At 43.5% G+C, this 13,195-nt stretch overlaps 1 protein-coding gene across 1 annotated transcript in view; it reads left to right on the top strand.

Moving 5' to 3' along the window:
• Positions 1-202: 202 nt before the first annotated feature.
• glipr2l (GLI pathogenesis-related 2, like) overlaps positions 203-13,195 on the top strand; it is a 61,163-nt gene continuing 48,170 nt past the window's right edge. Inside the window, exons 1-4 of the mRNA XM_060825477.1 lie at positions 203-372; positions 456-564; positions 674-777; positions 8,201-8,278. Of these exons, the coding sequence (XP_060681460.1) occupies positions 360-372; positions 456-564; positions 674-777; positions 8,201-8,278 (304 nt within the window). The 5' untranslated portion in view covers positions 203-359. The remainder of the gene's footprint in view (positions 373-455; positions 565-673; positions 778-8,200; positions 8,279-13,195) is intronic.

The raw sequence follows: 13,195 nt of genomic DNA, 5'->3' as shown, positions 1-13,195 counted from the left end.
ACCCTGGGACAGAACTACACCTTGGGGGGAGGGGGCTGTGACCCTGAGGCAGAGCTACACCCTGGGGGAGGGGAGGGGGGGAATGACCTTGGGACAGTTGTTGCGCCCCGCCGAGGTGGGGTGGGGTGGGGTGGGATGTGTGTGACCCCGGGGTGATGTTGCACTCCGCTAGCTGAGGGAGGGAGTGGCGCTCGGAGTGCCGGTGGGACGTGGCCATCGCTCGGTCTCCGGACTCCATCCCGGAAAAGGCTGCCTTTTGCTCCTTATAAGGCGCTGGCGGTGAGAGTGAGGTAACCAGCGGCTGCTGTGTAACAAATCCCTCAGCAACTCTTCACAAGAGCTCCAGCTAGAAGCTTAACATGGGCAAATCAGGTCAGTCTTTTCATGTGGATTTGAATCCCTTTCCCCCTTGGTGTTTATTCTGTAATGGTGATTTGTTGCATGTATTATTTCAGCTTCCAAGGAGTTTTCCCGTGAAGTTTTAAAAACTCACAACGATTATAGGAAGAAACATGGTGTTCCGGGATTGCAACTTTGCAGCAAACTCTGTAAAGATGCCAAACAGTAAGCTCCTTCTTCTTGCCTGGAGATTTTGGGTTTTGGATGCTGCCTGCTCTCATTGACTCTCTGTCTCTCTCTGTCTTTGTCTGTCTCTGTCGGTGTCGCTGTGCAGATACGCGGAGGTTCTGGCCAGCACTCGGGTCCTCAAACACAGCCCTGAATCCAGCCGCGAACAGTGTGGAGAGAACCTCGCCTGGGCATCGTATGACCAACCCGGTGAGACCATACTTCACAGATGAGGCCTGTTCACTGTATAGATGTGTCTGGTCATTTGGGGGGTGGTTTTCCCACGAGGTGAAAGCTGCACATTGGGAGACGACTGAAGTGGCAGGTGAATCTAACAGATCTTTACCATGTTTCCGTCAGTCAGCCCGCAGGTTTTTTTTTATTCACGTTGGATGTGGACTTTGCCGACCAGGCCAGCATCTGTTGCCCATCCCTGATTGTCTTGGGGAAGGTGGTGGTGGTGGTGAACATTCTTTTGTGGGTGTTGTTCACTGGGCCAGCATTTATTGCCTATCCCTAATTGCCTTTGAAAAGGTAGTGGGGGGGGGGGGGGGGGGGTGGGGGGTTACTGTAGTCCACCAGCTATAGGTTGACCCACAGTACTGTTCGGGAGGGAATTCCAGGATTTCAATCCTGCGATAGTGAAGGAACAGTGATATATTTCCAAGTTAGGATGGCGGGAGGCTTGGAGGGGAACTTGTAGGTGGTGGTGTTCCCATGTTGCTCTTGTCCTTCTGGATCCCCACAATGTGGAAACAGGCTATTCAACCAAACAGGTGACCCTCCAGCGAGCGTCCCACCCAGACCCATCCCCCTGTAAATCTGTATTTTTCATGGCTAATGCACCCAGCCTACACATCCTTGAAAGTTTATGGGTAATTTAGTATGGCCAACCCACCAAACATGCACAATCCTAGAAGTGTGGGAGGAAACTGGAGCACCTGGCAGAAACCCATGCAGACACGGGGAGAACATGCAAACTCCTGCAAACGGTTGCTGGAGGGTGGAAACGCAGGTCCCTGGCACTGTGAGGCAGCGGTGCTAACCAATGAGCCACCATGCCTCCATATGGATAAAGTTAAAAATCACATACACCAGGTTATAGTCCAAAGGGTTTATTTGGAAACACTAGCTTTCGAAGTGCTGCTTCTTCATCAGGGAACCATCTAATGAAGGAACAGTGCTCTGAAAGCTAGTGCTTCCAAATAAACCTGTTGGACTATAACCTGGCATTGTGTGTTTTTTAGCTTTGTCCACCCCAGTCCAACACCAGCACCTGCACATCATCCGTATGGACAGTAGAGATTGCTGTTATTGTGCATCAGTGGTGGAGGGAGTGAATGGTGAAGGTCATAATTGTGCTGCCAAAGAAGCGGGTTGCTTTGCCCCAGATGGTGTAGAGCTGCTTGAGTGTCGTTGGAGCTGCACCCATCTAAGCAAGTGGAGTGTATTCCAGTACAATCCTGACTTGTGCCTTGCTGCTGGTGAACAGGCTTTGGGTAGTCAGGAGGCTCCTTCTGACAGAATTCCTAAATTCTGAACTGTTCTCCTCGCCAGTGTGTTCATATGGCTGACTAACATAAGGTGATATTTCATAAATTGTCCACAATAAACTCTGCATAATTTGAATGCATTGCTACCCCCAAAATGTGCCCATGTATACACCAACTTCCTGTTTGCGGCCATCTGACCAGCTTTCTGCCACAGCATTGAAACATCCCCAACCAAAGTCTTTGTGACTATGGCAATTGTGAATTAACTCTTCACATTCTTCTCAACTTGGCTGCAGCATTTATTATGAATGACTACTCTGTCTGATGTTACACCAATACTCTCCCTGCACATTGATTCTTCATTTAGTCAGTCATAGGCACAGTATTACTTGCAATTGTTTCTCTACCCCCTTCCACACTGTTAGCACGGTTGCTCCCCCCCCCCCCCCACCAAACCCAGAAAAGACTTATTGGTGACTCCCTCTTATTTCTAATCTCCATTCTGTCCTTAAGTGACATCTGTAAACATTATTGGGAGGATTTTCCAATTTGAAGTTCTGATATTTCATTGTGTCGTTTCTGCCATAGTTTGGCCTGAGTTATTTTGCACAGTCGCATGTTTCTCAGCTTGTTGTGAGTGAGATTTTGGACACATTGCTTGGTGAATTGTGGAACAAGCAAAGGACTGAGGATGCTTCCATCTTCCAAGGCTTTTGCATCATATTTAAAGTCCAGCTGGACAGCTCTTCAAGCACTGTCTGTTGAACTACGGTGCCCACCCCAAGAAAAGACAATAAGCTGTTTTCCCTCCATGCGTAAAAGGATCTGGAGTTACTGGTGTAATGCAGAAAAAATCAATCTTCTTCCTGAATGACCACAATAAGAGGTTACTCCACTAGACCCTGGACAGCAGCTTGGACAGGGATAGCAGCTTCGGTTAGTGCAGTCTCCACTGTGAAATAGGCCATTTAGCCATGATCTGTCAACCCTGTCTCTGTTTGATACATTTACTCCTCAGTGACTTTCAAAAGCTTCCTGCTTTTCCATTTGCACTAAAAGGAAGGCTAAGACACAGTCTGCCTGTCTCTAACTCAGTGCAAAAGAATTGTTGTGCCAAAAACCAGGCTAAGACACATAGGCTGTCTGACTCCATGTCTGTGCTAAAACCTGTGTGCAGAACAGAAGGTGCCTGGCTGTCCCTCTGTGCAAATTGAGCTGCCACAAGCAAGTAAGTCCTTGCTTACTCTCAGCTCTAAGGTCCATGTTTAAATACCTTTAGTTGCGGACGAATTGGACTGAGAGTAAGCATGATGATATTATGAGGCTGGTGCTTTGCTGATGTTGATTTGCATGGATGTAGAGACTAGGGAGAGCACAGACTTTGACCATGGAGACACCTTGTGAAGGATAAGTAACTTTGTGTAAGGAGAAGATCAATAGTTAACCCATGAGCTTCAGTGGATGCTGACAAGACAAGTCACCAGGTACCTTGTCTGTTCTACTATTTGAGCCTTTGCAACTTGGAGTTTCTTGATTATGTAGGAGAAACGCATCGAGTCGAATTAATAGATATATGGGAACACCACCATGTTCAAGTTCCCCTCCAAGCCAGTCACCATCCTGACTTGGAAGTATATCGCCGTTCCTTCACTGTCACTGGGTCAAAATCCTGGAATTCCCTCCCTCACAGCGTTGTGGGTCAACCCAAAGCAGATGGACTGCAGCAGTTCAAGAAGGCAGCTCATTACCGCCACCTTCTCATGTGCACCTAAGGATGGGCTATAAATGCTGGCCAGCCTACATTCCACAAAGCCTACATTCGAATGAATTAAAAAACAAGAATAAAATTCATAGGTATAAACTTCCCATCAGGCAATGGTGAGATTCTGAACTTGCTATCTAAGGCATGAGGACTTAATCAGGAGAGACTTTCTCATTGATAATCTGGTTTGTTGACTTTTGCCCAGTTTAAGTCATTTTGCTCACTACTGTTAAATCCACCTGAGAGAGAGGGAAATTCTGCCCCTGTCATGTTCCAGCTCTACCTCACCAGCACCTCTCTCGAGTCATAGAGATGTACAGCATTGAAACAGACCCTTCGGTCCAACCCGTCCATGCAGACCAGATATCCCAACCCAATCTAGTCCCACCTGCCAGCACCCGGCCCATATCCCTCCAAACCCATCCTATTCATATGCCTTTTAAATGTTACAATTGTACCAGCCTCCACCACTTCCTCTGGCAGCTCATCTCTTTTGTTTGTTTCTATTCAACATTGAATGAGCAGAAATTTCATTGTACACCAAAATATTGTGAAAACTGGAAGCACCACCTTTGCACCCACCACAAACTTTAATTCTTTGGCAGTTGCCAGGGAGAAGGATGGAGTTGGTGACTGAGGCTGAAGTACACCATTCACTAGCTCGGTATTACATTTGACTCAGAGTTGAGCTTCTGACCACATGTCTGTGCCATCATTAGGATCAGCAATTCCCACCTTGATAGCGTTACTTGGTGTTTTTTGCCGTGGATGGTTGGCTGCAGAAAACCTGGTCCTTGCTTTTGTTTCCTTTTAGATTTAATTATTCCAGTGCAGTCATGGCCAGCTTCCCATTCTCCACCCTATGCAAACACAGTCAGAAGTTACATGACACCAGGTTATAGTCCCAGCAGTTTAATTTGAAACTACAAGTTTTCAAGTGCTGCTCCTTCATCAGGTCACTTCATCTGATGAAGGAGCAGCGCTTGTTTGTGATTTCAAATGCGCTTGTTGGACTATAGCCAGGTGTCCTGTAACTTCTGACTTTGTCCACCCAAGTCCAACACCAACACCTCCACATCAGACAGAAACATAAGCTTATCTAAAACTCTGCTCTGCCCACGTTACGAATCCCACCAAGTCCTGTTCACCGGTCATCGTGACCTGCATTGCCATCCAGTCTGGCAGTGCTCCAGTGTTAAAATTCTCATCTATGATTTCAAATTCATTTAAGGCCTTGCCCCTCTCCTCCTTCCCTGCAATCCTCTCTGCTTCTCCAAATCTGGTGTCTTGTGCATTGCTTATTTTGATTCCCCCATCATTAATCCACCATTCCCTCAGTGACCCCTATGGTCTGGAATCCTCTCCTAATTCTCTTCACATCTTTTCCATTAAGATGCTCCTCTCCTAAAACTATTTGTCTAGGTTTTAATTATCTGGCTGAATATCTTCTAACATGCCTTGTTGTTGAATGTTACTTGAGTTTTCTACTGGGAAGTGCTTCTTTTGGCCAGCTAATTGTGGGTGGCATGGTGGCTCACTGACTAGCACTGCTGCCTCACAACACCAGGGACCCAAGTTCAATTCCTGCGTCAGTTCAATTCCTGTCTGTGTGGAGTTTGCACGTTCTCCCCATGTCTGCATGTGTTTCCTCTGGGTGCTCTGGTTTCCTCCCACAATCCAAAGATGTGCAGGTCAGGTGAATTGATCTTGCTAAATTGCCCATAGTGTTAGGTGCATTAGTTAGGGGTAAATATAGGGTAGGGGAATGTCTGGGTGGGTTACTCTTTGGGAGGTTTGGTGTGGGCTTGTTGGGCCAAATGGCCTGTTTCCATATTGTAGGGAATCTAATCAATTAATGGCACTACAGAAACACAAGTTGTTGTTAGCATTCTGGAATGCACTGCATGGGAGGATAGTTGAGGCAGGGAGCTCCATAACATTTAAAAAGTACTTCGATGACCACTTGAAGTGTCATAACATTAAAGGCCCCGGGCCTAGTGTGGGTACATGTGACTGGTATCGGTGGTGGTATTTTTTTGCGGTACAGACTCACTGAGCTGAAGGACCTCTATTCTATTGTGTTATTCCATGGAATAGTAGAATGTGAATTTGCACTTGAAATCTTCCATATGTTGAGTTCCTGATCCCTGCCTATTAACAGTACGTAGTGCCATATCGCTGTCACTTTCATCCAAGAAACACATTCACTTGCTTTTTGTTAGTACACACAAAAAACTAAACCAATATTACTACCAATTGTTAATGATTTCTCAAGGTTGGATAGACTGATATTGTCAAATCTTCGAATGTTGCTGTGTTGTTTAAAAAACACAATCAGTTTACATAATTCAAAATTTGTTATTACCATGTGAATTGGTTTGTATGGTTAGTTCCTGACTTCCATGAGATTTGTCAATTCACCTCTGCACCTTTTTGATCTCTTGCATTGTTTCAGCTAAACTCAGTGAGAATCTTATTTTATTTATTCATGGCTTGTAGCATTGGGGGATGGCAGGGCAAAGCCAGTATTTATTGCCTGTCGCTAATTGTCCATTGCTGTGGGCTGGAGTGACATGTAGGCCAGACCAGGCAAAGTTGGGAGATTTCCTTCCCTAAAAGACATTAGTAACCCAAAAATAGAAATTACTGGAAAAACTCAGCAGGTCTAGCAGCATATGTGGACAGAAATCAGATTTAAGGTTTGAGTTCAGTGACGTTGCTTCAAAAGTGACAGTAGCTAGGAAAGGTGAAAGGCGTTCAACAGAGCATGAAAATATTGCTGAGTAAACCTCTGTCTGTTTCCTCTCGTCATTGATGGTAAAACCAAACCAACATATCTCAAGGAAAAGCAGAAGTCTGCCAGCATCTGTGGAGTGAGAAACACAGTTGGCAGCCTGGACTTCTGTTCAATTATGGAGACTCTGCAGAGTTCAAAGCAGTGGATCAACTACAGGTCCTATAGTCTCACCACCCAGTCTAGCAGAACCCTTTTCATGTGTAGGAGAAAGGGGGTGGGCTTAAACAATTCAGGGGGTTGGTGGGGAGCAACCTGAACATAATTATCCATTTCAATTCAGTCCATTTTTTGATGTAGAAAGTGCTTCAGCTTATAGTGTGGATTTCACACGTTTTAGTGCATTTATAAAAATTCTTGAAAAGCAGATAAGGTAAGTTGAACTATCTAGCTATAAAGTGACTTAAAACTCTAGCCCTTTAAAATAAGAAAAATGACATCTAGTTAGTGAGAGTTAATAAAAGTCTTGTAGCAATTACAATAGTAGTGACTGTTGACCATACGCCAATGGCTATCATTATGTCAACATGTTTTTTACACAAACTGCTTATCTGATCGGGGTCCTGATTTCACAGCTTGGTAGCTCGAAGAAGTTATTAAAGAATTTCCTGTCTTTGTGGGGTTATCACTGAAAGTCTGTTTGTTTTTATAAGGAATACCCAAGAGGTTAAATGATTTGAATGAACTTTCATGAACAAGAGCACTTTTAAAATAAAATATAGGCTGTAATAAATACTTAGAACTTTATTTAATTTCAAGTCTGCCTATGGTGAACACTAGGTGACTTGGCATGGAATATGTCCAGGGAAAGGGTGTTAGGTGGGCTGACATGATCTAGGATTATATTTTCATGGGATAGGCGTTGGGACATGAGTTGGAATGGAGGCCATTGCGAATTGGCAGGGGGTTGTGTCTTGGCATGGCATCTGTGAAGGACCATCAGGTGGATATGGAGCATACGCTACCTTGGACATGGGTGGAGGGGGTAGGTTCAGGGGTTGTTTGGATAAGAGGGCCTAATATTTGACAGAGCAGCTGGGATGAAGACCCAAAGAACAAAAGTAGACTTTTTAAATAGTCTGCCATGACAAGCCTCTGGTTTGCAACTAGCAGTGGTGAGGCTAACTCCATTTTCGTACCTGTGTGTAGCCCTCCTCTCTCCGTGGATTGAAGACCCTGCTGTTATAATGAGTTTCTTTTAACACAGGTGCTTAAGGCTGGGAGTCCTGCTGCTGCGTGACTTGGGAGTGAACATAATATTTTAGGTTCAGGACCTGCACATTCAAATAGGGTGACTGTGGCTTTTTTTCTGCTTTAATTATGAACAATTAACCACAAACCTTGAAAAACACAGTCCTGCAAAAACGAATGGGTTAGCTGTTCTTGTGTCCATTCATGCAAATTAAAAAGGAACCGAATATACCAGTGTAAGCTAATTTTAAGCAGATATTCCTATGATATGTGACTTTGTGTATTGTGGTAAGTAGCACTGTTCTTTAATTCTCTCACTGTTCTCCAAATGTCCTTTCTCAATAAAAGGTAACTGAAACAGAATGAAACATTCTTCTTTATTCCTTCCTATAGGTAAGGAGGTGTCTGAAAGATGGTACAGTGAGATAAAGAATTACAATTTTAATTGTCCTGGATTTTCCTCGGGTACAGGTAAGTCGTATTTTTAGTTAATTGCTTCATGTAGTGACTATTCTGCTACTTCTAAAGCTGAAGATGTATTCAACACGCAAATAACTTTACAGTCACTGGAAGATTTTATTAGATGTTATTCTGAAGCTGTCTATTCTGTATTTTCTGATGTTGCAAAAGAGCAGATGCTTAATGACCACTGACCAAGACAGCGATTGTCAAATAATTACATCCATTTAATCATTCTGAATAAAGATTTTGCGGAAAAACTAAATGACTAAACTCATGGTGTTTGATACTTGCAAAACCTTCCTTTCCTCTTTACAAGACTTCACTTTTCCAGTGCTAAAAGACTGTTGATTTTTCTGTACCCTTCACTTTCACCATTGGTTTTGAAAATCTGCAAATTAAAAAGTCAATAGACTGAGCAATGTTACTGTTCCCCTCTGGGGCATTGGTTTGAATCCAGCTCATTAGTAAGATGTAAGTTGCTCTGTTGGCCTGAAGCATGCTGATTTTCTAAGCGGAGCTGCCAACCTCATCAGTGTTATTACATACATTGGAGAGCTGTAAGCTACTTACCAACAGGAAAGGCCAGGGAGAGGTAGAAGTACACCTCTGATTTAATACCTGTTGGCCTGAGAATGATGTTAGTGAGTTATCTGTGGCATAGGCAAACCAGGAGAAAGAAAGACAATGCTCATGGAAATTCAGTTTTCTCCTTTTAAAATATCAAATGTATAATACAAGTCTTTGCTCATTTTAACATGCCTCTGGGCATTTGGGCCATGTATAAATTGTAACTGTATGTGTTCCTTTGACTGTTATTACTCTGACAAGGTTGGCACTATGACTTGCTCTAACCTATTTCATGGGAAAAGTGTGAATTGACTATTCTTTCTATTGAATTGAAGGCTTACTTTCCAACACTCAAAATTTAACTGACTTTGTTTATTTTTTGATGACTGCTTCTCTGAACAGTAGCGGTTGTTAAAGATTTTGAGATTGTGTCTGTTTGTGTCATTTATCTCTAGGCTTTAGTTAGATTGAGTAAATAGGTTTGCATAATTTGATGAGATTCCAGTTGCACTCCAGACCCTCTCAAAAAGGCTCCTCTTCAAGTTTGAAAGAAGGAGAGCTATAATTTGTTCAGTCCCCTTAGTAGCAGAAGAGGCTATGATTAATCGAGTGACTCTGCTTTTTGTACAGTCAGTACTGCAAGTAAGAATATCTTTTTTGCTGAATATTTTGATATTCTGATGAAATTTGGATATGTTTATTTGATTTAATGGATGATTCAAAATATCTTTACAAGTAAATAATAGCTATAGACAGATTCATGCAAGGAACTGTCCCAGATACACATTCCGGTAAGGTGTTTTGTCTAGGTATGCATATTAGACTGGTTAACAAACTTTGATCGTATGGAATCCGGGAAAAACTAGCCATTTGGATACAGAACTGGCTTGGACATAGAAGCTGATGGTGGCGGTGGAGGGTTGCTTTTCAGACTGGAGGCCTATGACCAGTGCCACAAGGATTGGTGCTGGGTCCACTGCTTTTTGTCATTTATATAAATGATTTGAATGTGAGTATGGGAGGTTTAGTTAGTAAGTTTGCAGATGGCACCAAAATAGATGGTGTAGTGGACAATGAAGAACATTATCTCAGTATAATGGCACCTTGATCAGATGGGCCGATGGGCAGAGGAGTGGCAGATCAGATTTAATTTAGATAAATGTGAGATGCTGCATTTTGGAAAGGCAAATCAGGGCAGGACTTGTACACTTAATGGCAAAATCCTAGGGAATATTGCTGAACAAAGAGGCCTTGAAGTGCAGATTCATTGTTCCGTGGAAGTGGATTCCCAGGTAGAAAGGATTCATTTGGAATGCTTGCTTCTACTGGTGAGTGCATTGAGTATAGGAGATGGGAGGTTGTGCAGCAGTACAGGACATTGGTTAGGCCATTGTTGGAACACTGCGTTCAGTTCTGGCCTTCCTGCTTTAGGAAAAGTGTTGTGAATCTTGAACAGGTTCAGAAAAAATTTACAAGGATGTTGCCAGGGTTGGAGGGTTTGAGCTATAGGGAGAGGCTGAATAGGCTGGGTCTATTTTTCCTGGAGCTTTGGAGGCTGAGAGGTGACTTTATAAAGGTTTGTAAAATCATGAAGGGTATGGATAGGGTAAATAGCCAAGTTCTTTTCCCTGGTTGGGAGAGTCCAAAACTAGAAGGCATAAGATTAGATTCCCTACAGTGTGAAAGCAGGCCCTTTGGCCCAACAAGTCCACACCAACCTCCAAAGAGTAATCCACCCAGACCCATTTCCCTCTGACTAATGCACCTAACTCTATGGACAATTTGGCATGACCAATTCACCTGACCTGCACATCTTTGGACTGTGGGAGGAAACCGGAGCACCCAGAAGAAACCCACGCAGACACAGGGAGAATGGGCAAACTCCACATAGACAGTTGCCCGAGGCTGGAATCAAACCTGGGACCCTAGTGCTGTGAGGCAACAGTGCTAACCACTGAGCCACCATGTCACCCTAAGTTTAAAGTGAGAAGGGAACTATTTATAGAGGACCTGAGGGGTGGCGAGGGTAATGCATGAGTCGAATGAACTGCCAGAGGAAGTGGTAGAGGCTGGTACAATTACAACATTTAAGAGGCATCCGGATGGGTACATGAATAAAAGGGCTTAGAGGGATATGGGTCAATTGCTGGCAAATGGAACTATATTAATATAGGATATTTGGGTCAACATGGACGAGTTGGACCAAAGGCTCTCTTTCTGTGCTGTACATCCCTATGACTTTGACTCTAAGCTGTATTCAGTTTCTGCACAGCGTTTGCTGGATAAACAAAGTTTAAGGTCCATTGAGCTCACTGTCCACCAAACTTGGCATTATTTTTATACAACAATATTGTTAACTAACATCACAGTCTGTCTGTGCACCCACAATGAAAATAAATGAGAAAAACTACCGTTGATAAGAAAGCTTGAAAACAAAAGTTCAAAATCCCCCATTCCTTCCGAAACTTACTACATTTGTCAGAGTTCACTTAGCAGAGAGAACAATTTAAACATCCACATTTATTGGCAAGGAATTCTTTCCTCAGGGATTTCAAGTTTTTTTTTTGCTCCTAGTTAGCAAATTGTTCCTTTGTTGACAGATTTTAAAAGGTTCTCTCTTATGTGTGGCCTCCCTTTCATTATCAGTACACTTGAAGCCTCCCACTGTCCTGCACTGAACTTGCAGCATCCCTCGCTTCTGTCTCTTTACCCTTGCAGCCTCCTTTACCCATTCTCTCTCTCTCTCTCTCTCTTTCTGCCCTGCCTTGTCAGTCTCCCTTCTTCTGTCTTTCGGTTTCACTCTTTTCCATCCATCCTTATTTTATCCCAAAAGTTTTTTTTGATTCTTACTTTATTGGCATTTATGGGAGGGAATGGCCTCATGATGTTATCGCTAGACTATTAATCCACACATCCAGGTAATGTTCTGGGCATCCACTTCTGAATCCCACCATGGTAGATGGTAGAATTTGAACTTAATAAAACTCTGGAGTTAAGAGTCCAATTAGTTTAGATTACTTACAGTGTGGAAACAGGCCTTTCAGCCCAACAAGCCCACAGTGACCCTCCGAAGTGCAACCCAATCAGACCAGACCCATTCCCCTACACCTAACAGTACGGGCAATTTAGCATGGCCAATTCACCTAACCTGCACATTTTTGGACTATGGGAAGAAGCCAGAGCACCCGGAAGAAACCCATGCAAACACGGGGAGAATGTGCAAACTCCACACAGACAGTTACCTGAAGTGGGAATTGAACCCGGGTCTCTGGTGTTGTGAGACAGCAGTGCTAACCACTGTGCCACCCACAAACATGAAGCTGATTGTTGATTGTTGTAAAAACTCATCTGGTTCGTTAATGTCTGTTCAGAGTCATAGAGATGTACAGCACTGAAAAAGATCCTTCGGTCCAACTTGTCCATGCTGAGCAGTTATCCCAACCTAATCTAGTCCCATTTGTCAGCACCTGCCCCATATCCCTGTCAACCCTTCCTATTCATATACCTATCCGGATGCCTTTTAAATGCTGTAATTCAGGGGAGGTGATGGCCTAGTGGTATTATCACTAGACTGTTAATCCAGAGACCCAGATATTGATCTGGCTTTGAATCCTGCCATAGCAAATGGTGGAATTTGAGTTCAGTAAAAATCTGGAAGTAAGACAACATTGAGTTCTCCAATTTCAAATAACCTCCCTTCCACTACTCCCAGTCACCAACTGGATTCATTCCTCCCATTGACCAATCAGGTTGTACCCTCTATCTGTCTTTACCACCCTGCCCCCATCACCCCCTTTATCTGCAGTTCCCTCTGTACCCACTCCCAGTCCTGAAGAAGGGTTACACCTGAAACTTCTCTACCTCCTGTTGCTGCCTAGCTTGCTGTGTTCTTCCAGCCTCATACCTATCAATTTTGAATTCCAGCAGTTTTTTTTGTCTCCTTATCTGATATAGCCTATGTATGAGTCCAGACCCACAGTCATGATTTGGAGATGTCGGTTTTGAATTCGGGTGTACAAAGTTAAAAATCACACATTACAAGGTTACAGTCCAAAATAGTTCCAATAAACCTGTTGGACTATAACCTGGTGTTGTGTGATTTTTAACTTTGCAGATCCACAGTGATGTGGTTGATTCTTCACTGCTATCTGGGAAATAAGTGCTGGCCTGGTCAGCAGCACCCACACTTTGTGAATAAATTAAATAAAGAATAGCATTTGAAGAAGTCTGCATTATCTGCTTCTATTACTTCCCTAAGCAGCCTTTTCCAAAGATTTTGTTATTTATTCACAGGCTCTGGGTGTCACTGGCTCAGTTATAATTGCTGGAGAGAAAGTGGTAGTGAGCTATTGTCTTGAA

This window comes from Hemiscyllium ocellatum, chromosome 5 (genome assembly GCF_020745735.1).
Source record: "Hemiscyllium ocellatum isolate sHemOce1 chromosome 5, sHemOce1.pat.X.cur, whole genome shotgun sequence".
NCBI lineage: Eukaryota > Metazoa > Chordata > Chondrichthyes > Orectolobiformes > Hemiscylliidae > Hemiscyllium > Hemiscyllium ocellatum.
This window is presented reverse-complemented; position numbering and strand designations above follow the sequence as displayed.